At 30.1% G+C, this 23,309-nt stretch overlaps 1 protein-coding gene across 4 annotated transcripts in view; it reads left to right on the top strand.

Moving 5' to 3' along the window:
- Positions 1-23,309, top strand: part of LOC142318799 (glycerophosphocholine phosphodiesterase GPCPD1-like) — a 151,947-nt gene that overhangs the window by 87,049 nt on the left and 41,589 nt on the right. For 3 of the 4 annotated variants that reach the window (XM_075355293.1, XM_075355291.1, XM_075355292.1), the window contains 5 exons: positions 7,264-7,374; positions 11,172-11,337; positions 12,827-12,968; positions 16,317-16,545; positions 22,074-22,142. In XM_075355293.1, coding sequence (XP_075211408.1) covers positions 7,264-7,374; positions 11,172-11,337; positions 12,827-12,968; positions 16,317-16,545; positions 22,074-22,142 — 717 coding nt within the window. The remainder of the gene's footprint in view (positions 1-7,263; positions 7,375-11,171; positions 11,338-12,826; positions 12,969-16,316; positions 16,546-22,073; positions 22,143-23,309) is intronic. The other variant, XM_075355294.1, reaches the window with a different exon arrangement.

Here is a 23,309-nt window from a genome sequence, read left to right as displayed (position 1 = left end):
AAATTAGGATTGCTAAGAGGGATTCCTGGCATTCCTTTGTTTGTAGCAGGGGAACAAGGATTCCTGAGGGGGTCGTGTGTAGGGTCTTGCCCACAAACATCGAAAGGATGTTCTTCTGTCCACTCTTGACCAGGGTTAGTGTAATTTCACATACATCTGAAATATTGTACCGATTGCTTAACTATTTAGTGCCTGACGACAATGAAGCTAAATAAGACTTCATATCATCTGCAGGTGCAGTGTCCTTGGATTGCTGAGGCCAAAGTGCGTCAAGCTATCTTTATCTCAGGTAGGGGGAAAGCCCCTGGCTTTGATGGAATAACTGGAGGGTTCTTTGTTTGGTAGGGGTTAGTTGAAAATTATCGTACAGGATTTTTAATAAATGTTGTTTGGTGGTTATTTCCCAGTGTAGTTAGAAGAAGGGAATTGTCAAATTGTTGTTTAAAGGTGGCGACAAGAACCCCGTTGTTAGTTTGTCTTATAGACCTTTGACATTACTGCTGGTCATTGGTAAGGTCTTTGAAAAGTTTCTGTACCTTTATATAAACGAGAAGTTGAGCTTGCGTGGATTATTAATGGAGAACCAGTATGGGTTTCGTCCCAGAAAGAGTACAAGGACGCCATACTCTTGAGTAATGAGTATGGTAGCAACCTGTCGCAAGCAATATATCCTGACATTTCAGGTGCATTCAACAACCTGTGGTGGCCTCCCTCTGCTATTTTTCAACTTCAAAAGAGAGAATGTACTGAAAGTGAGTTGCAAATTATGCAAAGTTACTTCAGTTTCTGGGATGTGCTGCTTCGTGAAGGCAGTTATGAAGTAGGCAAGACACTGTCCAAGGGTTGTCCTCAGGGCAGTTTACTGGGTCCTTTGCTATGGGAGGTGGAGTTTGACGTTCTTCTATGGCTGAGATTGCCCAGTGGGTGTCTCATCATGACCTATGCTGGCAATGGGCGGCTCCTCGAGGAGGGCGGTAGGGTTCCGTGCCACTTAGGCTTACAGGGTGCTTGAGCTGTGGGGTTGTCAACATAAGATTACATTTAGCTTGGAGAAGACCATTATGATGCTCCTTAAAGGCTGTTTGGCTATAAGGCGCTAAGTATGTGTTTCAATGTCAGGGCAATGAATTAGATACTTTTTTGGTATTTGATGTGTGGTCACACCTGATTTGGGTTTAAATTTCAAAACCATGAGCATCCTGTATAAGGGTGTCTGCAAGGCTATTATGCTATATGTGGCATCCATATGAGCAGGCAGGCTAAAATTTAAAAGCTATCCTTAGATATTAAGGGTTCAATGCAATGCATTATTAAAGGTAACAGTTGGTTGCTGTTTGATTTCCAGGAGGTGATCGCAGGTGTGAAACCTGTTTCTCGGATGCATTTGATTGCATCCAAGAGGTAGCAGCATTATATTGCCAAGAAGTTAGGAGAGTTGACTTTAGAAAAAAATTCAAGAGATAGAACAACATGGGTTATGGCAGGCCGGATGGAATCAGACAGAGGGTGGGCGCTACGTGCATGATCTTATTCCAAATGTTGTAAGTTTGCCTCTTGGGTATACCCTAATAAATATGTGACGCAGTTTTTTTCTGGCCATGGTGCTTTTCAGGACAGACTTCAAAAGTTTGGCCTGGCGGATGTGGGCATGTGTCTGCAGTGCAAATAGTTGGACGTTGCATACCATGTCTTTTATCAATGTTTGAAGTATGAATTGATGTGCACGGGGATCATTTGTCAGGTGGATATTATCAAGCCGGCACTTTATGTCTGTGTCAACTGGAGATGAGTCAGGCTGAATGGATGATAGTAGAAAATTTTATCATTTACTTGGCGAAAGAGAGAATTGCTGAAGGGAGTTAGGGGTCTGCTTGGGTATTTCCTGCTTTGTTTGGTTTGCTAGTTGTTAGTTACTTTTGTGTTAGTTATCTTACAGTTTTGATTTATTTTATGTTATTGTTTCATAGTGTTATGTTATTTGTTATTTATTTTCACCCCCACGATGCTTATTGGTGATTAGTAAAAATCAATTTAAATTTAAAAATGCATATGAGAAAAACTTGATTTAACTTGAACAATATTTGGTTGATACAATTTCTAAAAATGAATTCAAAACTAAAACCGTGCGAAACTGACATTTATTTTTATATGAATACAGTGTACTAGAAAATTTGAGAAGCTATTAAAACAATTAACAGACTAGTGTTGCATTTAGTAACTATTTATAGAGACTGTCGCAATCACAAAGTGGTTTGCACCAGCTCTGCTAGTTATGTCCTGTGATAACATTGAATTGAAAATAAAAATAAAATTGTGTTAGTATTTTATGACACTCTTGTGAGGAAGAAGTTGTTGCTTCTTTATGTATTTAGAAAATGAATATTAAATACTTGTTAATATAAAATGAATGATAAATTTATTACAATGTTTAATTAAACATTCTGCTTTGTAATGTGTTTGTGTGATGTAATCATTTCAACTCCGAACTTATTGGGCAATTCAAAGTTTTTCTCATTTTTAAAATTTTGAAGTTAGGTTAAAAAATAATAATATAGTGAAAGTCAGTTACAATGAAATTCAGAGGACTGGCAGTATGTGCTCATTATAAATGGATGCTTGTTATAAGTGAATGAGCCTATTCATTCCAGAAAAAAACTTCTCTAAACACAAAGTAAATGACTGATAATTCTGGCCAACATGTTTTTTGTTTCACAAGAACCAATAGGTATACTTAATGCAGTTTTTTATCATGATGGAGATTTATCATGATGGGTGATGGAGAATTTCTCCATCACCCACAGATTTTTTGTTTTAAAAATTTTTTTAAATATTTTAAAATGTTATTTTTTTCCATTGTCAAGTAAAAGCTCCTAGAGCATTGTGAATATGATGGAACCAAATGGAACTCAAAGAGTAGCGTTGCTATTGTTGTGCAGGTTCAGACATGTATAGACATGTACAAATTTGATCTAGTGTAGCACATATTCATCAGAACGTTGTCAGTTGTGAGATAGTAATGAATCAGTTTATGTCATTATGAGTGCTTTGTGTGTCTGAAGTATTGTGTATTACATATTTTCAACATTATTTCTTTTAATTAGTCGCTGGTTACAAAATGCCTAGAGTTTGTTTAAATCATCCTAACAATTTTTATGTGTAAAGCGAAGTAATGCTCAAGTCCCAATGGCAAAACCTTACTCCATCAGTAAAAAAGTGTTATGAACTTTATTTTGGGTGTAAAGTCTGGGACCAAACAAGGGCCTGGGCCCCACACATTTGTTGTTTATCATGTTCTAGGCTTCTCACTGCACAGAAAAGTGGCATATGCCACATGCCATTTACTATCCCTGTGATTTGGAGGAAACCCAAAGATCACAGTTCTCACTGTTATTTCTGTTTAACAAACATTAAAGGGATTATGTCAAAATCAAAATATACAGTGGTATAACTTGCAATCTGCAATGAGACCAGTTCCACACTGCGAAGAATTGCCTATACCAAAGCCTCCAGAACATGTGACTTTAGATGAAGAGAGCTCAGAGTCTGATCAAAGTAAGAAAGAAAAAGAAACAGATTCTGTTGATACAACTTCTGAACAAAGCAGTTCATCTGAGTCTCATTTACTGATTCAAGAAAATCTTAACAATCTCATATGAGATTTAAAGTTATCCAAAAAACAATCTGGAATGCTTGTTTCCTGGCTAAAAGGAATGCATCTTCTTCCAAAGAATACAAAAATATGTACTTATCGTAATTGTCATTTTGAATTTAAAGACTATTTTTCTGAAGAAAATGGCTTAGTGTTTTATAATGGCATTTCTTCTCTTATGGAGACACTTTGTAATGAACATAACCGCTTGTTCATCGATTCTGAAAGTTTGTTTAAAAGCTGTGCTTCTGCACAATGGCAATAAATTCCCATCGGTACCTGTTGCTCACTCTGCTAGTATGAAAGAAACATATGAAAACTAAATATATTGTAAAAGTTTCAATGTGCAGTATACAAATGGAATATTTGTGGTGATTTTAAGGTAATTGTACTTATTCTTGGTTTACAGCTTGGTTACACAAAGTACTGTTGCTTTTTGTGTGAATGGGGTAGTAGGGACAGAAAAAACCATTTCATTAGAAAAGAATGACCTAAATGTGAATCACTCATTCCTGAACAGAAAAATGTGAAACATATGACCCATGTAATTCTAAAAATGTGTATCTACCTCTGTTACATATCAAATTAGGTTTAATGAAGAATTTCGTCAAGGCCATGGACAATACTCTCCTGGTTTCATGTACTTAAAACAGAAGTTTCCTAAAATTAGTGATGTAAAAGTTAAAGAAGGAATATTTGTGGGTACACAAATACGATAACTAATGCATAATGAAAAGTTTGTTCAACTATTGAATCGACTGGAGAAAGCAGCTTGGCAAGCATTCAAAAATGTTACTCAGAGTTTTTTGGGAAATTGAAAGTTGAAAAATTACCTTGATATTGTCAACGATTTTATAAAAATTTGGATTGTAATATGTCCTTAAAAGTACACTTCCTGAACTCACGCCTACATCTCTTCCTGAAAAATCTTGGCACAATGAATGATGAGCACGGCTTACACTTTGATCTGGAGATTTAGCTATGGAAAAGAGGTATCAAGGCAAATGGAATTCTAATATGCTGGCCAATTATTGTTGGACCATCAAGAGGGATGCTCCGCAGGCCAAATATAACAGAAAGTCATCACATTTCTTACCTTCTAGGCGAGTCAGATGTTTGAATATGTGTAGTTAAGAATGCAGAAAGTATTAAAATATTTAAAATTATAAGTACCTGTCCCTCAGAAACCTTGCATGATGGGGAAAAATCGATATCATATTTGAATTCAGGAGAAAAATTACTATCAGAATCACATATTTTTCTTCCTGAGACAAAAAAATTCTTTTTTGTTCCCCAGTGTAATCAATATTAAAGAATACATATTGTATAAGGAGTTTCCCTGAATTTAAAACAAAAATTAAAATTGTCTGGCATAAAATTGCAAGCGTATACCTAAAATTGATAAGGAGGTTATTTTTAAAATAAAACTCTGTAACTTGGCATAACTTACATTATAATATTGTACATTAATACATGTAAAAAGTATGATCAATACATGCATTATTTTAGGTTTACATTGATAAAATGTTAATTCTTTTAAACTAACTTAAAAAAATTGTCTGTAGTTATTTAGTTTTTATTTTTATACCAGAAATCCTCAAAAAGAGTTTTTAAACTATTATTTTATTTTTATTTTTTTTGTTTCACAAAAATTCATTCTAAACTCAAAAAATTCATAAAATTTTGCAATTGTAAACTGTCTTAAGCTGCACGGATAGAAGCAATTGGATTCTCAGTCATTGTGTCATCTTCATTTTCTCTTTCACTTTCAATTTCACTGATTTATCTGTCTTTCACTTCATTAATTATTTCATTTGCTGGGCTTTTGTTTATTAATGCATTGTTGTTATCATGCACATAATCGTCTATATTACATCTATTACATTTGGAACCAATGGTCCAAATCCATGCTGAGTCTTCTGGCTCATAATCTTCTTTAGTTGCAACTGCAGCAAGACCGGATTTTTTAAAACAGTTTTGAATTGTGATTGAAGATACATTATCCCATCTTATGTTGATTAATCTGATGACATATAAAACATTTGGAAATTCTCTTTTTTTTCTAAGCAGTGAAGTAATTGTTACCAGTAAACATCTGAATTGATCTTTAAAAAAATGTATAACACCTTTATCCATCAGTTGTAGCTTTGCAGTAGTGTTTGGAGGCAAAAATACAATTTGTATGTTGGTAAAATTTTTCATTACTGGGTATGCTCAACAGATATCAGTTAGCAGTAAAATTTCTTTTCTTTTTTCTCATTTCGCAGTCCCAATTACAGATTTCAGCTTAAAAGATTTTAGTAATCATCCACACCTTTGTATTGGTTTAGTACTTAACCAGAAGCTTTTTACATTCTTAAAACAATGGGAGTTTCTTGATTTTCCAATGACCAGCACTTACCTTTTTTCAGTTCATCATATTCAAATACAGAAACCTTACTTCTGTAATTTCTACTAGTAAGTAAGCCTTACTTTTGAATGCATTCCTCCAACACATTTTTCTTCTTTTAATTTAAATGTTTTGTAACTAAATGTAACTTAAAAATAAGGATGTTTCATCAGAATTAAATGTTTTCCCATTGTTAACCTGATATTAACAGTGACCATTTTTCACCCAGCCAGTTGCTAATGTAAGAATTATCTATGCTGGGTTCTTCACCACTAATTTTTGCAAAAATGATTTGATCTCTCCTTATTAAGTAGATTCAGACAGCCATCCCTACAAACAAACCCTTTGTATCCTAGCTGGTCAGCAAATGTTTTTGCCTGAATTTTCAAAATGGGTTTATTTATGGGCCCATTTACCTGAGACTGATTTTTTTCAAAAACAATCCTTATCATGGTTCTTCCAAATCATTGAGACTGTGGAAGTAGAAAGTCCATGAGTTTTACATTCATCAGAATTAGATCATCCATTTTCTAATTGCTCAATAATTTTTAATATATTGCAATAGAATTTTTCTTTTAATGCTTGAGATTTCTTTTGTGCCATAAAAGTTTATCAGAAAACGCCATCACACATTCACAGAAATACAATTTCAGTCTTGAGTACATTTTGAATGTACTGTACAAAGCAGCAACAAAACTGATTAAGAATCAACTTTCTGAATGCAACTAAAATTATTCATCTGGGTTGTTTCTCATTACCCACTTCCAATTATTGTGAAGATGTCATTGCCTCCCTAGTAATTTAACATCATTATAACATTCAGTATTACAAACATACAGTACTAGTGACTTTAACATTTAATTTCTGTACCTGCATTTTAAAATCATTCAGGTTTTTAATTGCTTAGGGATCAGGTTTATTATTTGAAAGTAAATAATTTGCTTGTTATAACTGATTTATAACATGATTATTAACTTGTTACAACAACCTTTACTGTATATTAATTATATAGGAAATAAACCAATTTTTTATTTTTGCTCATTACTACTGGATTTTTGTTACAAATGACCTCATTTATAAGTTACTTTTACTGTAGTTTATGTATTTTCAGTTTTCTTTAGATTGATACAGTTTGATGATTGTATAGTTTTCAAATGAATGATTATTCTTTTGTTTTCATCTGAATGTATTTTCATTTATCTTCATCTGGCTTGTATTATTGCAGGTACTAAATGAAGCAGAGCGACATTTTCAGTTCCAAGAACAATTTGGCCATGTTTATAATGAAGGAGATTTCATGATTTTCCAAATACAGGTTTTAGCTCCAGAAACAATTGTAAGTAAATTTTGCACAGTAATATTATTAATAATAATCTTAATTTCTATATATTGTGTCTGCATAATATTAAGAAATTAAACATTTTAATTATTGTGCAGTTTAATTTATGCATTTCACCACTGATCTCAATGGTGGAATGGTAGCATCACAATTATTCAATTGTAAGGTCCTGGGTTTGAAGCATGGCATTTTTCATACGTTACAAAAGTTTCCTTGCATTCTCTAATGCACAAACTTATGTAGTGAATTAATTGTATATATATATATATAAGGGGGTCTTTCAAATTGATTGCAAAAAATTGACAGATTGTGGTGGCGACATTGATTTTTTCCAGTCATCATTTGTTTTCAGTAGTTCGTCAGGGAACACTATATATCTGAACAATGTTTACAAATCAAAAATATATTCTCAAAATATAGAATCATTTACAGGTACTTATCATGCACTTTGCAATATTTACGGTGTGCATAATTGGCTAAACAAAACCACAATTTATTGTTAAATAAAAATTTGAAGAGAATTTTTTGTACTTGATTTTGAAACACCAGTTCATAAAAAAAAATGCAAGGAATACATAAAATATTGCTGCTGTAAGTGCAAGTGATCATGAAAATGAAAATTTAACGGTTTCACATCGTTCACAAGAATTGTGCCTCTCTTCAACAACAACATGGCAAATTTTATATCAAGATTTTGGTCTACTCCCATATAAGATTCAATTAACTCAAAAATTAAAGCCACAAGACCATTTTTTTACACAGACAGTTTGCTGGTCGGACCCTAGAGCAGTTCGAATTGGATAAAAATTTTCATGAAAAAATCACCTTTTCAGATGAGGCTTATTTTTGACTTTGTAATATGCAAAATGGCCATATTTGGGATGATTTCAATCCACAAATGATTTATTAGTGACCATTACATCTGAAAAAATTACTGTTTTGGTGTGGATTATGGGCTGGTGGCATCATTGGGCCATTTTCTTTTCTTTTTTTTTAATGAGCAAGGAGATACTACAGTAAAGGGTGAAATATGATTTGTGATTTTTTGTTTACAAATATGAAAAATTTTAATTTGAATGAGATGTGTTTCAACAGGTTGGTGCCACATGCCTGCCATATAACTGCAGAAATAATCCAGTTATTTTGTCAGAAGTTTGGTGATATACTTAGTTGTGTTAAGCAAAGGCGCATGGATGATATTGTTTTTTGATCTTAGCGTAATGATTATAAGCTTTAAAATAAAATGAAAAATTAGATGATATTAGACACACTTTCTGTTTTATTGCAATTTTACTTTTTGCACTGAAAATGAAAGACCTTTTCTATTTATATACACACATTTATTATATATAATATTTTGATACGCTGTTTAAAATCAGATCAGTGGTCCCAGTGAATAAAATTTATATAATAGGCTGAATTTATTTTTTTGTTTTCCAATTATAAAAAAAAAAAATCTGATGTGGACACCACATACTTCCTTGAATGCCTATTAAATTACATATATACATTTATTGCTGCACTTCATTTAATGTTAAACTTATTTCATTTGAAAGTGAGATATGATCCTCCAATTCTGTAATAAAGTAGACAGTTACACAATTGTATTGTGGTGGACATCACATTTTTTATGGTGTTCATATCAGCATTTTATATTAGTTTTTTCATGATGCTCAAGTAGTTGGTAAAAGTGAGAATGTGTTAGATCCATAACCATGGACACATCAGCTTGAATCGGACTTCAAACACATATATTTTTTTAAACTTTTTTTTAAATTTAAATATATTGATTTATTAATAATTATTAACCCCTGATTGTAAATATTTTTGAATTAAAATGAAAACTGCATAAAATTTTATTTCACTAATGACTTCGGATTTTTTTCATATTTTTTTTATTATTATTGAATATTATTTAATGCTAAAATTTTTTTCCACAATCAGAGGTTAATAAGTAATAATAAATCAGTATATTTAAATTATATTTCAATATATTTTAATTTATTATTTATATTTATATAAATCAATAAATAATTTAAATCAATATATTTTGTGAATTTTAAGTCACAAAAAAAATATTCTTTGAGGAGGGAAATTAACATTCCAAGTTGAAAAAAGCTCCACATGAAGGTTGTTTAAAATTACATCTGCATTAACTTTCATACATCAAAATTGTTTGCTTAATTGCAGATAAATATTAAAAAAACTATCATGAGAGCTTAGAAATACATTTCCCAGTTCAAAATTATGTCTTAGCCAATGTAGAGTTTTTTTTGTACATACAAAAAAACTCAATACCTAAATAAGATTTTTGATAAATAAAACAAACTTTTTAACGTTTGCATTTATACATAAGATGATTTATAATTTAGATTGTTGTAATTAATTTACATATATGTATTTAATTCAAATTAATTGCCAATTTGAAGGTCAGTGGAAATATAAGATCACAAACTGAAACAAACAAACCGCTAAAATATTAATTATTCTTAATTATAAAAATAATAATAATAATTGTCATTAACTGTTTAATAATTTCATTCAAATATATATCATCCATCATGGTAAAGTCGAAAGTAAGCCTTATTTGAATCCATTAATTGCTTTTAACTGGTTATCATTTATTTTAATTATTTATCATTAAACACTATCTGTTAATTCATTTGATAAATGTTTTAATATTTATAATCTATAATATTTTCTGTTTGATATGAACTTTATAATTGATAAGTTCTGTAATTTTACTCAGATATGTAGTTTGTATTATCTGATGTCTATTTTTCTATGTTAATTATAAATAAATAAATAACAAATTAAGTGATGAGTTGTGTTAAAGTGTGTACTAGAATGACATAAAATGTAATATCAGTTTTTTAATATTCCAGCTTAGAGAATTTCCACAAAATTAAAACTTATATTAAAAAATAATATAAAGAAAACAATATAAGAAAAGGCAGCTCTAATTTAACAAAAAAAGAATTTTAAAACAAGTTGAAATTATATTTATTTGACATTCTATGTCTGTATTCAAATATACGCGTACTTGTTAAAAAATCCAAAAGTTAAAAAAAACTAGACATTCTGTCTTATTCAGTTGTACTTGTACTCATAAGAAAAATGGTTGTAAGAAAAATATAAAATATGATTTAATAAATATGTTGGAATACATATTAAATAAAAATTACATTGAATTCAATAATAATGCATTTTATTTACAATAGAAAGGTATGAAAATGAGATTACCATTATTTATAAGGGACATTTGAATTGTTTTTATTGCACAACTGGGCTACTGCTAAATCTCTTTGTGGTGAGTGCATGCCAACTCATAGAGAAGAATAGACAACAGTGAAAGGAATGTTGTGAACAGCTTTTGAATCATTATCATGATGAGGGTAGTAAACTTTTCAATATTCTGATGGGAGATGAAACTTGGGTATGTCAATTACGACCCACAAGAAAATGATGGAGCATGTAATATTGGCCCTTCAGTAAACAAATTTAAAACACAATACACTGCAAAAAAATTTTCTTGACAGTGTTCTAGAAAAAATAAACAATTACATGAAAAAATAAATATAAGGTTTTGTAGCATATAAAATATATTTTTATGCTGTATTTGTTTCATTGATGATCTCTCTTTTCATTTGAAAGTTATGAGCAACTCTGTATTTCATTTCAGCCACCTCTCAGATTGTTATTCTTCAAAAATATATATGAATAAAAAAAAATCATAATTTTCATGTAATATCAAATTACTTCTAATCTGCATTTAATTGAATGTAAAATTTCAGGCATATCTTGTGGATTTCTACACATATTCTAGCGGTTCTGAAGCATTAGATCCACCTTATCATATTGGGTTTAGTTGCATTTTACCGAGTTCACTGAAGGCAAGTGAAGGACAGATAGTGGTTCCAGTTACCAGTGTTAAACATCAGCCTATTGGACAAGTAACTGGTATTGTTTTTTGTTTTGTTATTTATATTTAATATTTTCTTTCTGTTGCTGTCTGTTGCTGATTTTTTCTTGCTGTATCAGATTAGTTGAGTACAGTACCTTAATCCTATGATTATTATTAATTGGATTGTGGTATATTAGATGAAAACCAGTAGTAAATTAATTACCTCTACAGATTTATCTTGAAAGACAGGCTGAAGAAAAACAGCTTGTTTAAATTTATTAGCCCATTAGGCTGGTCTAGTGGTTAACTCATTGTTGTAAATCAGTTGTTTAACTGCTGATTTTCAAAGTTGAAGTTTCTGAGTTCAAATACTAGTAAAAGTTAACTTGCTTTTATACATATTTGAATACTAAGTAGTGACTACTGGTGTACTTCGGTGGTTGTTCAATTAACCATATCTATCAGGAATGGTCAGCCTTGTGTCTGTACAAAACTACACCTCATTTACATGTCAGACATATCATCCTCATTCTCATTGGGCTGTAAGGGGGTTTGCTTATTGTTCACTAGTTTACCTGATTGCTGGTGTACACATTGAAAAAATAGAAATTTATTGATTCCCTTCAGTAAACTAGCAATTCCATGGTGGGTACTTTTTACCAAAATTTTCAAAGCATTGATATTAGAAGAAAATAAAAAAAACTTCTCATCAAAAGTAAGTTGGTATTAGGAAATTCATTTCACAGATAGAAAAAAAACTATAATAATGGACAGTCATTCAAGAATTAGAATGAATTTGAAACTTTTTTGTGGAATGTTGCACTTAATGATAAAAAAAAGAGAGGAATGGCATTGAGATATAGATAGATTAGGAATAAATAGAACAAGCTTCTTTACAGAAAGCAATAAATCAGATTCACTTTGTTGTCATACTGTCCTCCAGATTTACATGAAGAAAAAAGTAAAGAAATGGAGCAAAAATATGAGAGTAAAATCATAGTTCATTCTATAAGAAAAAATAGATGCCTTTTGAAATGTGTTGTCTAGAAAAATTGTGAAAATTAAATTGTTTGATGAAGTTTTAAAACGATATAAGAACATTTAACTCAAGTGAAATGAATTTTTACACTAATATTTTTAAATCAAGAAAGACAGAAACTGGTGAAAATATTGTTAGAAGAAAACGTAAAGTTATATGATGTACACTAAGGCAATTGTACATTAATGCATGTTTAGTAATGGAAGAAAGTGTAAACCGAGAAAGAAAAACAAACATTGAAATAAATTAAGCAAACCATTTTAAATAAACAATGTATAGAGTATGCTTGGAGAATAAAAGAATAGAAAAAAATTGAGAAGTGTTTCAAACTAGTCAAGACTGATGACAAAGAGAAAATATTGTAATAAAATATGCAATAATAAAACAAATAATTCTTGTGTAATTACAGAAAGTTTTTATTTAGTTCTGTCAAAGTGGTTTTTCACTACTTATATAAAGGCTTTACTGTTGTGTTGAAGCCCTTAATTAGTCTTTAATTTTTTCAGTTGAATATCTTGTTGTGAAGCCAATTTCTGATTATAACTTATCTATGCAGTCTTCCATGCAAACAAACTGGAAAGAAACTTGGAGAGGCTTAGATGTTGGTCATCGAGGTGTTGGATCATCATTTGCAAAGGAACAGAATAAGTAATTTACTGAATATATTTTTATTATAGTTTGTTTTTTACGGTATTAAAATTTTTGTTTTATGAAGTAACATGTGAATGTTATTCACAAGAATGTTGAGAAAGACTTGAAAATGAAATATGCTTTTGTAGAATCATGTTAGTCACTCGCTTACCAAGGATAAAGAAATTTGTCATTTGATTATTATTTGCAATCTAACAGAACATCTTTGAAATTACTTTCTGTCCTTTCTAAAGTTTGATTGTAGATTAAGCTTAGTGCTACAGTTACTAATCACAAACTTATCAAGCATCACTACTCCGGTAAGTACCACATTTTCTAAGACTCATGAAGGCAATGAAGCCTGGTCTCATCCATTGTTTATGTTGATTGGTTAATTGAGTTATGCTCAACTTGTTCCTTGTAGACACTCTATCAACACTTTGATAATGATTAAATAATGGGTGTGATGAAAACATCCCCAAATTGTGTTGTTGATGTCTGAATTGTGTGTGTGAACAGTGATGGTGTGATGGTTTATCATGAAAACGATCCTGCTCATATGGTCTTGAGCATGCTACAAGTTTTGATAAGAATGTAATGGTTCTCCTCATCCTCCCCATTCATGTTACTGCATCATGTGGCTTTTTTATTTACTTATATGAAGAGCCAAAAAAGAATGAAAGAGAAAAAGAATGTTTTATTCATTTCAATAAATGAAAAAGAGAACTGATTTTTATAGACACTGAAGACTTTTAGAAATTTTTCCAACTGTGGGAAAAATATTGAGATTAGTAGTACAGAGCAGAAAGGGGTATATAATCAAAAACATTAAAAAATTCAGTTTTTTGGGTTCTTCATTTTATAAGCACATCTGGATTAGTTTAAAGATAAAAAGAGTTTCTGTTTCCATGATACTGTTTATCTATTTTCAGCAAACATCTAATGAACTAAAACATGATGATGCATCCAAGAAAACTGTTGTGTGTTTATTAGTCAAAATGAGGTTATGATGAATTATTATATATTTCTTTTTTTTTAGTCATTTTTCTTAAAGCACATCTATAACAACTACTTTATCTCATTTATTTTAGATTTTAACACTGTTAAGAGACCTATTTTATGTGATAGCCACCTTAGGAGCTAGTTTGATTTTTGTTCACCCTCTTAATGGAAACCAGAATCCCAGAAGGACTTGCAGAAAGTCCCAATCCCATTGAATCTCAGTGAAATAATAATTACCCTTCTGGCTACTAGAAGTTAGCACAGATGGCAGCTGACGTAATTCTCATTGTGCCTATCCATTTAGTCCATGGGAGAAGGGATGATAGGTCATGAAAAGAGGAAGGAGATAACCAGCCGATACAGGATTGCCATTGTTCAGATTAGTTTACTGTCTCGCCCAGAACTAATTTGTTACCATATGATTCTCATGTAGAATTATTTTCCAGTTTTAATCTCTAAAGATTTACTGGTAAAATTTTCATGTAGTTGCCAATTTATAAATTATACATGCTTTCATTCATTATATTTCTTCTGAAATTTAACCGAAATAAATGATGTTACTGAATATTGTTTATTGAAATATTATTTTTAATAATATATTCATTACTGTGTAGGTACTAAATGTTATACGCTATGAAATATTTTTGAACAAAAGTCATGCTGCAGTGCATTCAGATCCCAGAAATACAAAACAAGTATTATATTTTACAGAATTTATTACATTGAATTGTGTGTGTAGTAATATAAACACATATTACTGGAGCCACATGTTATTACATGTGACTCCATAGATGGTCCTATGTCCTTGCTCATGTAATATATCATTGGTTATAAACAATGGTTATACATAGCTTATTTTGAAAATTAATAGCTGTTTTAGTGATATTACATATAGTGTAATTTTAAATTAAAAAAAATTATTGTTTTAGATCTATTTTTGAACAAAAGAGGTTATTAACTGGTATGGTTGTTAACCACTACTAGATGCTAGAGGAGTCTTTAGCAAGTCAGCAAATATTAAGAACTTGGTGGTTTTGCTACATCTGAATTACCTCTATGAGTTATATCAGAAAAGTAAAGAATGTGAATTAAGGATAAGAGCCACTAGTTGAAGCTCCATTTAATGTACCAGCTTCTGTAGAGCATGAAAGTTGTCAACTGCAGTTTTACTACATACTTTAGGCTAAAAAAGATTAAATTTTATAAATAATAGGAGGCCTGGCTTTATCCAAGCACACTTGAAGCTCTGGTTTGGCATTTTGAGCATCCTCCAAATGGAATCAAAGAGTCCTTGAATACGTCTGATGTAATGAAGGTGCTATTAGAAGAAGCCAGCATGTTGCTACCAGGTAAAGGGCCTTTAGCACTTATCTAAGAAAGAAATAAAGAGTAAAAGATAAGCATAGGAGATGGGGGATGATAAGTTATCAGAGGGGGGGCCTCTGATCATGTGGTTACTATCTTGATAAAATTGACATTTAAAAATTGTTTTTTTAATTTAAAGTGAGTGATATCCATTATTTGAAAACAAGAAATGCTTTATGATACATTTGATAAAACCAATAATCCTTTTTAACATTTTACATTATAGTTGTTAGGTATTGATCTGTGTTGTTTGTTATTTATATTATTTAACTATTTTTTTAATTTTTTATCGTTTATTATTTTTTCCTGCCTGTTCTATAATTAATATAACAATACAGCAAACTATTTTCTGGTATATTTCACAACATATCCTTTTTTTAAAATTATTACATTTTGTATGCAGCTATTAAATTTTTTATGTTGAAGAAAAATTTTCTTAAATATTCTTTAAGTAGTAACTACTGAATTAACCTACTAATTAAATTGTTCATATGCTATAAAATTCCATTTCCATATTCCCACATACAAGCTTTTCTTTAAGCTTCTGTATTGAATTAATTCAAGAAAAAATGTGAAATATAATAAATGGATTAAAATTCTTTAATAATTGAATTTTACTATATTTTCCTTTGATACATTTTTATAAAAAGGTGTTACATTCCATGAATGGTTTCCAGATTCAGGTTTCAGTGTTTAACTAGATGATATATTGGAACTGATTTATTTATCTTGACTTACATTGTAATTTTATCTCCTTACTTTCAGCCTTTATTTTTTTAATGTTATTCTCTACATACTGCAGAGATTATGAAACATCGAGTTAGAGATCACCCTAGTAGTGTTTATACTACTGATCATTTTAAAATAGTTCCAACTGTAATCGATTAGTGTTTCAGGATTTATTTTTTGTTGATGTTTAATTTATGGTATAGTATAACAATATGAAGCTCATTTAGCACTTATTTATTTATCTGATCATCTGATTTATTGTTACTATAGGTGTGCTGATGTTCGAGAAAACACCATTGCATCGCTTAAAAGTGCCGCTTCATGTGGAGCTGATTTTGTTGAATTTGATGTTCAGTTATCTCGTGATCTAGTGCCTGTTTTATATCATGATTTTTATGTTTGTATATCAATGAAGAAAAAGAAAGATGCTGATTGTGACACAGAGATGTTGCAGTTGCCTCTTAAAGATCTCTCATTAGATCAATTACATCTTCTTAAGGTATGTATTTATTAGCTGCTTTTTCTACTAATGTTTTTTCTCAATTACTGAAGTAATGCTAAAATCTCTGTCTTTGGCTTCTTTTATTAAAGTAAAGGAAGAATTTGGATTTAAGAAGTTAAAGTCTCAAAATAATTATATGTTTTGCAAAATATTTTCTGAAAAATTTATTATATAACATTTAATATCTAGAGTAAAGCTATTTGTCAAGTACTTAGTCTTATAACATTAACAGACTAACACAGAATTGTGAAGCATGAAAATTATAAAGTGTGGGTGTATCAGATGTGTGTGAGAACCTGCCAGAAGTTTAAAACACAATTGTTTGGTTAGAAATTTATTAAGTAAGCATTTTTTCACAGTCTGTGAACACATAAGCATTCCTTCAGAACTTCTGTATTTAAAATAGAAAATATTTGTCTCTCCTGTTTATATTTTTTCATAGAAATCTTTGGAAAAAAATTATCTATGTAGAAGTATTAAGTGTGTTAAGTGTGAACTAACTTTATTTTAAATTTAAAATAAACATTGGGAAGATACTGTCAAGGATTAAAAATTCTTTTATATACCTTTTTAAATGCTTTTTGCAGTTTAGGGTCATTAATAAATGATGCTGGGATTTAAAAAACACAAATTTCTACATGCAGAAGTGGGCACAACAGGACCTTAGCTTTTTTAATGAACACAGTGAGTGTTGTCTTGCCAGCTGTCTGTGCATTGTGGACTATACCACATAAAGATCAAGGTTGTGTTCTGTGATGTATAGAATTAAAATTGTTTGCGTTTGTCCCATGCAATTTTTGGTTATGGTGTTAAACGTAATGGTGTTATTACATTTAGTTAAAGGGAACACAAAATGTAATTCAACAGAAATTTTGAGGCTGTCCTAAAGTATTGAAGATTGCGTTAAGGGCACTACATTTTCTTGAATTGAAAGTTCAATAAGAAATGCTGCTTAACAGAATTTGGAATTAAAAATTCCATAGGCTAGAATTGAAAATGCATATTGGAGTAAATCGTAAATACATGTGAATGAGCTTTTGCATAAGCACATGTATAAAATTCAACTGAATTAAGAGATCAAATTTGAAAATTGGTCAAACATGTTGAATCTATTTATTATTTAATGAAAATGATAACTACATGGATTTTTTGTGCTAATTTATATTCTAATGAAGAATTTTTCCTGTTCATGTTTGATCTGGAATCACAGTTGGATTTGGGAGTCAGTAACAAAGAGTACACTCAGGATTCTCTAGAAGTGAATATATATTGTTGATTATTGCATGACAAAGTATAGACCATTTCTTCTTTATAAAGAAGACCCTTATGGGAAATATATGTAGATGCATTAAAGGTATATGTATTGGTTTTTAATCAGGATTGTGTGCCAATACATGTCAGTGTTCCTTTACATGAAGGCTTACATGCTCATTTCTCCAATAGCTAGATTGATAAAAGTGGACTTTTTTCTACTGAAATACCATAAAAAAATTGTGTTCTGGTGCTTCTACAATAAAGAATTTATAACTGCCATTATGATGATTACAATAAAAATAATTTAGAACATAAATGCAGGAGATTCATTAATATTTAACAGAATATTGTTTCAGTCGATGCAGAGCGACAACAAAGCTCATTTGACACTTATGAAGACATGTAAAAACTTTTGAGGCCTTTTAAATATTTTCTGTTGGTCTAACATTACTGAGGTTAAAAATGTCTAAAATCCCAGTCTCTTTTTTTATGACCTTGTATAATGAACATACAAGCACGAGGCATATACCGAACGTATAAGTGTAAGGCAGTATCTAGTATCTGAGGAGGCAAATGCTCTAATAAACATAATTAAATAAAAATATAAACATAATTGATAGTTTAATTTTATAAATGTTTTGTAGTTTCAAAATTTTGGCTGTTATCTTAAAACCTTAGTATGGATTATGCAGTTGTTAAAGCAGTAATATCTTACTGTTGGATTACAATTTTTTTAGCTATGTAGGACCACAGCGATTTGGAAAACTTCCAAAATGAGAAATTTTTGAGTTTTTAATACTTTTATATTTATTTTTCATTAATAAATCAAAATTCTGTTGATTCAGTCTTTAAACTATTAAAAAAAAAAATGTAAAGTCTAAATTAAATCTTCAAGTTAAAATTTTTTAACTATTTTTGTAATAGATGAAAATCCTATTATCAGTATTAAAATATGTGTTCAGAACATTATTTGGAAATAATGTGATGAAAGGAATGAAGCAGTTGAATAATAGTTTGCTTTTAAGCTAGGTACTCGAATATTTTAGGTCTGTAAATAAAGTAAGTAGGGCGAGGTCTGTAAATAAAGTAATGAAACTAGTTTTTTTTGGCAGCCAAATTGGTAACTCTGTAAAGTTACTAGCGCAAACATGTGGTTTTATGAACAGCTGATTTATATTAGGAATTAATATTTTTAGTCTATTGTTGCTAGTAAGACGTAAACAGACTTTTTGCGAAACGAATTTTTCTTGTGCGTTACAGAAATGAGTGAAACTGATTATCAGCAACGATGTACAATCAAGTTTTCCATTAAAATTTGTGAGAATGCTGCTGAAACTTATTCAAAATTGAAAAGGGCATCTAGAGATGACGCTCTGTTACAAGCCAATTTTTTAGGTAGTTTAAAGCATTTTCAGATAGCTGGGAATCAGTTGCAGATGATCCACGTTCTGGAAGACCATTAACGTCAAAAAGTGACGACAATGTTGAGCGAATAATGTTGACTTCATACAGTAAAACCAGTGATTAAATGTCAGAATGATTGCAGAACAATTGAATTTGAACCATACCACAGTCCATCAAATTTTGACAAATGAATTGGACAAGAAAAAAATTTGTGCAAAATTGATCCAAAAAAAACTTCATTGTTGAGCAGAAAAACAATGGGGTGGAAGTATGCTGTGATCTTGTAGGACGAATTGAAACTGATCCTGATTTTCTAAAAAAAAAATGTTAGAAAATCATTAAGAAAACATTAAATCAGTAGAAAACATTAAAAAAAAAAATGTAAACGACCATCTGAAGGATATTACAGTTTCTGAGTTCCAACATTGCCATGAAGAGTGGGAAAACTGTTTGAAGCATTGTGTGGCTTCCCAAGAGAACTATTTCAAAGGTGATGGAGTCCATGTATAATTGGATTGTAAATAAAAAGTTTTTCTGAACCAGTCTCATTACTTTATTTACAGACTTCGTAGATGAAGCAAATTGTTCTCTTTAAATTTGTTTCATTTAATTCCCAGATGTGTAATGTATTGATATGCATATTAAATTTAGATCTGTGAGTAAATTTAAATTGTAAGTAAAAGTTTGTTTCCTTACCAAAGGATAAAATGGAAAGATTGAAAATAAAATGTGTTAATTTGATTTAAACACATTAAATCAAAGGTATTTTGACTTGACCTGGTCTTCTGTTTTATTTTTTCTTAAGGTTTTTAGGTTTTGTCTCTTTTCATCATAAAGCAGTTACATTCCAGTTTATTTTGTGTGTGTGTGTGTGTGTGTGTGTGTGTACGGTTAGTTTATATGTGTACATTTATATTAAAATTATAGATTAAAAGAAAGTTGGAGGCTTGGCTTTAGTTGTTAGCTCATCAGCAATGTACCCATATTGTAAGGTTGTAATGGGAATTTCATGACAGTTATCCATGAGAAAAAGGATTAAGAATAAATTGAAGGGTGGAATAAACTGTCAACCGACATTGGGACTACCACCTCTAGGGGAATTGGAATAGACTTGCAAATATTTATACTTGATGAAACTGAGTTATTTTTTTGTCTGTAATGTCACTTAGCACACCTTTTAATATGATTTAATGTAATGAGGATACTACTTATCAAAAAGTCATACAACATGACTCCCTGCCTTGGTATCCATGACATAAGATATAACTTGTGTTTGAAGAATTGTATCATACAAAACATTTCAAAAAAAAATTGACTTTATACAATTTTAAACCTTTGTTTTATTATGGTTAAAAGTTTCAATTTATTTGAAGAAAACCTTATAAGAATGGCAAATATATGCATAATCCTGTTTTCTTGTTTGTGCAGGTTTAATACACCATAGTTTCATTAAGAGATTATGTTAAAAATAATTCTTTGAATTTATCTTTCAACTAACTATTAAGAATTCTTGATAATTTTTTCAATAATTTTGGCTTTGGCCATCAGTAACAGTAGGAATTTTGTTTTTAAACTAAATGGTATGTATGTTTTAACTATACTATTGTGTTCTGAGGTACGATCATGACTTCATAATTTAAGTTAACAATGAAATAGCTACAGATTTAAAAAAAGGAGGATTCTATTGAAACTTCTGACAAATATGGATGTCCTTAAAAGAAAAATGCAATTGCTTCATAGTGCACCATAATAAAACACCTGTGTAGACAAGTACTGTGTTTGCTCTGGATTCCACTTGCTTATAATGTGATAACTTTTTACCAACAGATAAAAGTTCTCTGCTGTTTTAAGGTTTAATGGAAATTCTTCTTTCCTTCACTACTGTGTTAAATCCCATTGTTAATTGAAAAAAAAAAAATGAATGAAACTACAAATATATGCAGTAGTATTGTTATTATTAGTTCTTGGTTGGGCAAAAAAAAATTGTTCTACTTTTTCAGAGTCAGTATGGAAATTTTTACCATATAGTTGCAATGACTGGCAACCGACTATCTGAAGAATAAAAAAGTAAAAACTTTACAGAAAGACAGTTCTTAAATGTTCCCGAACACTAAATTTATCAATTTTTTAATAGTTATAAATCAGTAAAATTCCATTATTGAGCAAATAAGTGATAAAAACATGTTTTTTTATTTTATTTACCTTAATTTAAGTAGGTCTCTTTATGTATACTGAAACTGTCAATCATAATGCAAAAGAAAAGGTTTAATGTATACGTAAGTCGACTTTTTTCTGTCAAATGGTTTGTAAGATGTAATCATAGGCAAATTTTTTTTGTTTTGCTCACTGTTTTGTTATAGTATTTGTTTGCTGATAATAATAAAAATGATTTATTATGTCAAAATTTATATTTAGAATTAGATTAAATAATGTTTTGAGCACTTTTTGTATTAAGATCTGTCTTAAAATCATTACCATTAATTATCTCTTAGAAACAAGATTACTTATGTAACATATTACTTAAATCAGTAGTAAAAAATTATTTGTACAAATTGCAGTTGTAATGTTATTAGATGGTTTGCATATTCAATATAATAAATGCTAAAATAAATTTCATTTGAGAAGGATGGACAGATAATCATGATGAAGAACGTAGCAGTGGTCTATATTATTGAAAGATGGATAAGATCTTGCTTATAAAATTTCCTAATTGTGTAATCAGTGTGAACTGGAGATAGTTATTGAAGAACTCAAAAATATTGTAGGCAAGCTGTTTCTAAAAAAAGATGGAGGATTCTGGTCAGATGAATTAGGTGTGTAGATGATTATGAAAAGGGGTCTTGTCTTGATTTAAATATTGTTTTCAGGGTATTAACTGTTCATTTTGGATCAGCAAGTTTCTACATTTTTGTGATTTAGACTGTGCTTTGTGCCGGGTAAGCTAATGTGCAGCGTTGTACTAACACGCATGATTTAGTAACAGTCTTTGATTTATGACTTAAGCTGTTTTTTCTTTTAATTGCTTGGCTTAATAATGTATGATGAATAATTTTGAAACATCTGATATAAATACAGTGTACTGTGATTTGAAATGAATATATATATTTTTTCACATAATGATTTTGACAAAATATAGTGCATATTATGTTTATGAAGAGATGAGTGCAAGTGTCATGTTAATCTTGTATGATCATGCATATTAAGTTGCTCAGTTGTTGGATTTTTATTACTGCTCTTATGACGCCTGCCCCCAAAGCATATGTATAAAATTTGATTTGTAGTGATATATGTACACTTTTGTATCTTCACATCAAGCACATTGCAAATTAAAAGATTAATAGTGTGTATGTTTAGTTTCTAAAGATTTACCAGTTCAACTCGTTTCCCAAAAATTGCTGCTTGTTATATAATATATTTGCAAGTGTGTTTAGATAAGAATATACTTTTATGTTTCACGAGTTCTATGACATTTTTCCATCATTGGTCATGTTAATTCATTAAGTTCATTCTGACATTCTTTTTCTAAAGTGTCTAACTGCTGAATTTGTTAATAAAAAGTACAAATGGTATATTGTATGACCATTTTTTTCTATTTTAAAAAGCTAACAATTATGTTATCATATTAATTAACAAAAAATTGAGTTCAGCAAGGGGTCCACTTGTAATAGTTACTTTTTAACTGCAAAAATTGTAAATGTACTGAACAGTAAGTGTAAAAAAAAAAAATTTAATTGTAAAATGTATTGAAAATTCAATACAGAAGAGTTGCAAGAGAAATCAGAAAATCACTAAAAACAATGTTCATAAATTAGCTGCAATTGGAATAACTGGATTTATCCATTATGAAATTGATTGGTGAAATCAAGCTACTAATATCATTCAGTCATTATTTATTAAGAAAAGTACAAACAATGGGGTAAAGGGGTGGAATCACAAAAAATAAATAGAATTTTTAATATTATAAATGTAATATCCACTATTACCTTCATGAATATTATCAATGAACAATTTACATTGTGTAAATTAGACAGAATTCCTGATTGAGAAACATCTTTTGATTCTTAGATAATATTGAGCCATGAGTTTTAATTGTACTTTGTGTG

Source organism: Lycorma delicatula, chromosome 2 (genome assembly GCF_047948215.1).
Source record: "Lycorma delicatula isolate Av1 chromosome 2, ASM4794821v1, whole genome shotgun sequence".
NCBI lineage: Eukaryota > Metazoa > Arthropoda > Insecta > Hemiptera > Fulgoridae > Lycorma > Lycorma delicatula.
This window is presented reverse-complemented; position numbering and strand designations above follow the sequence as displayed.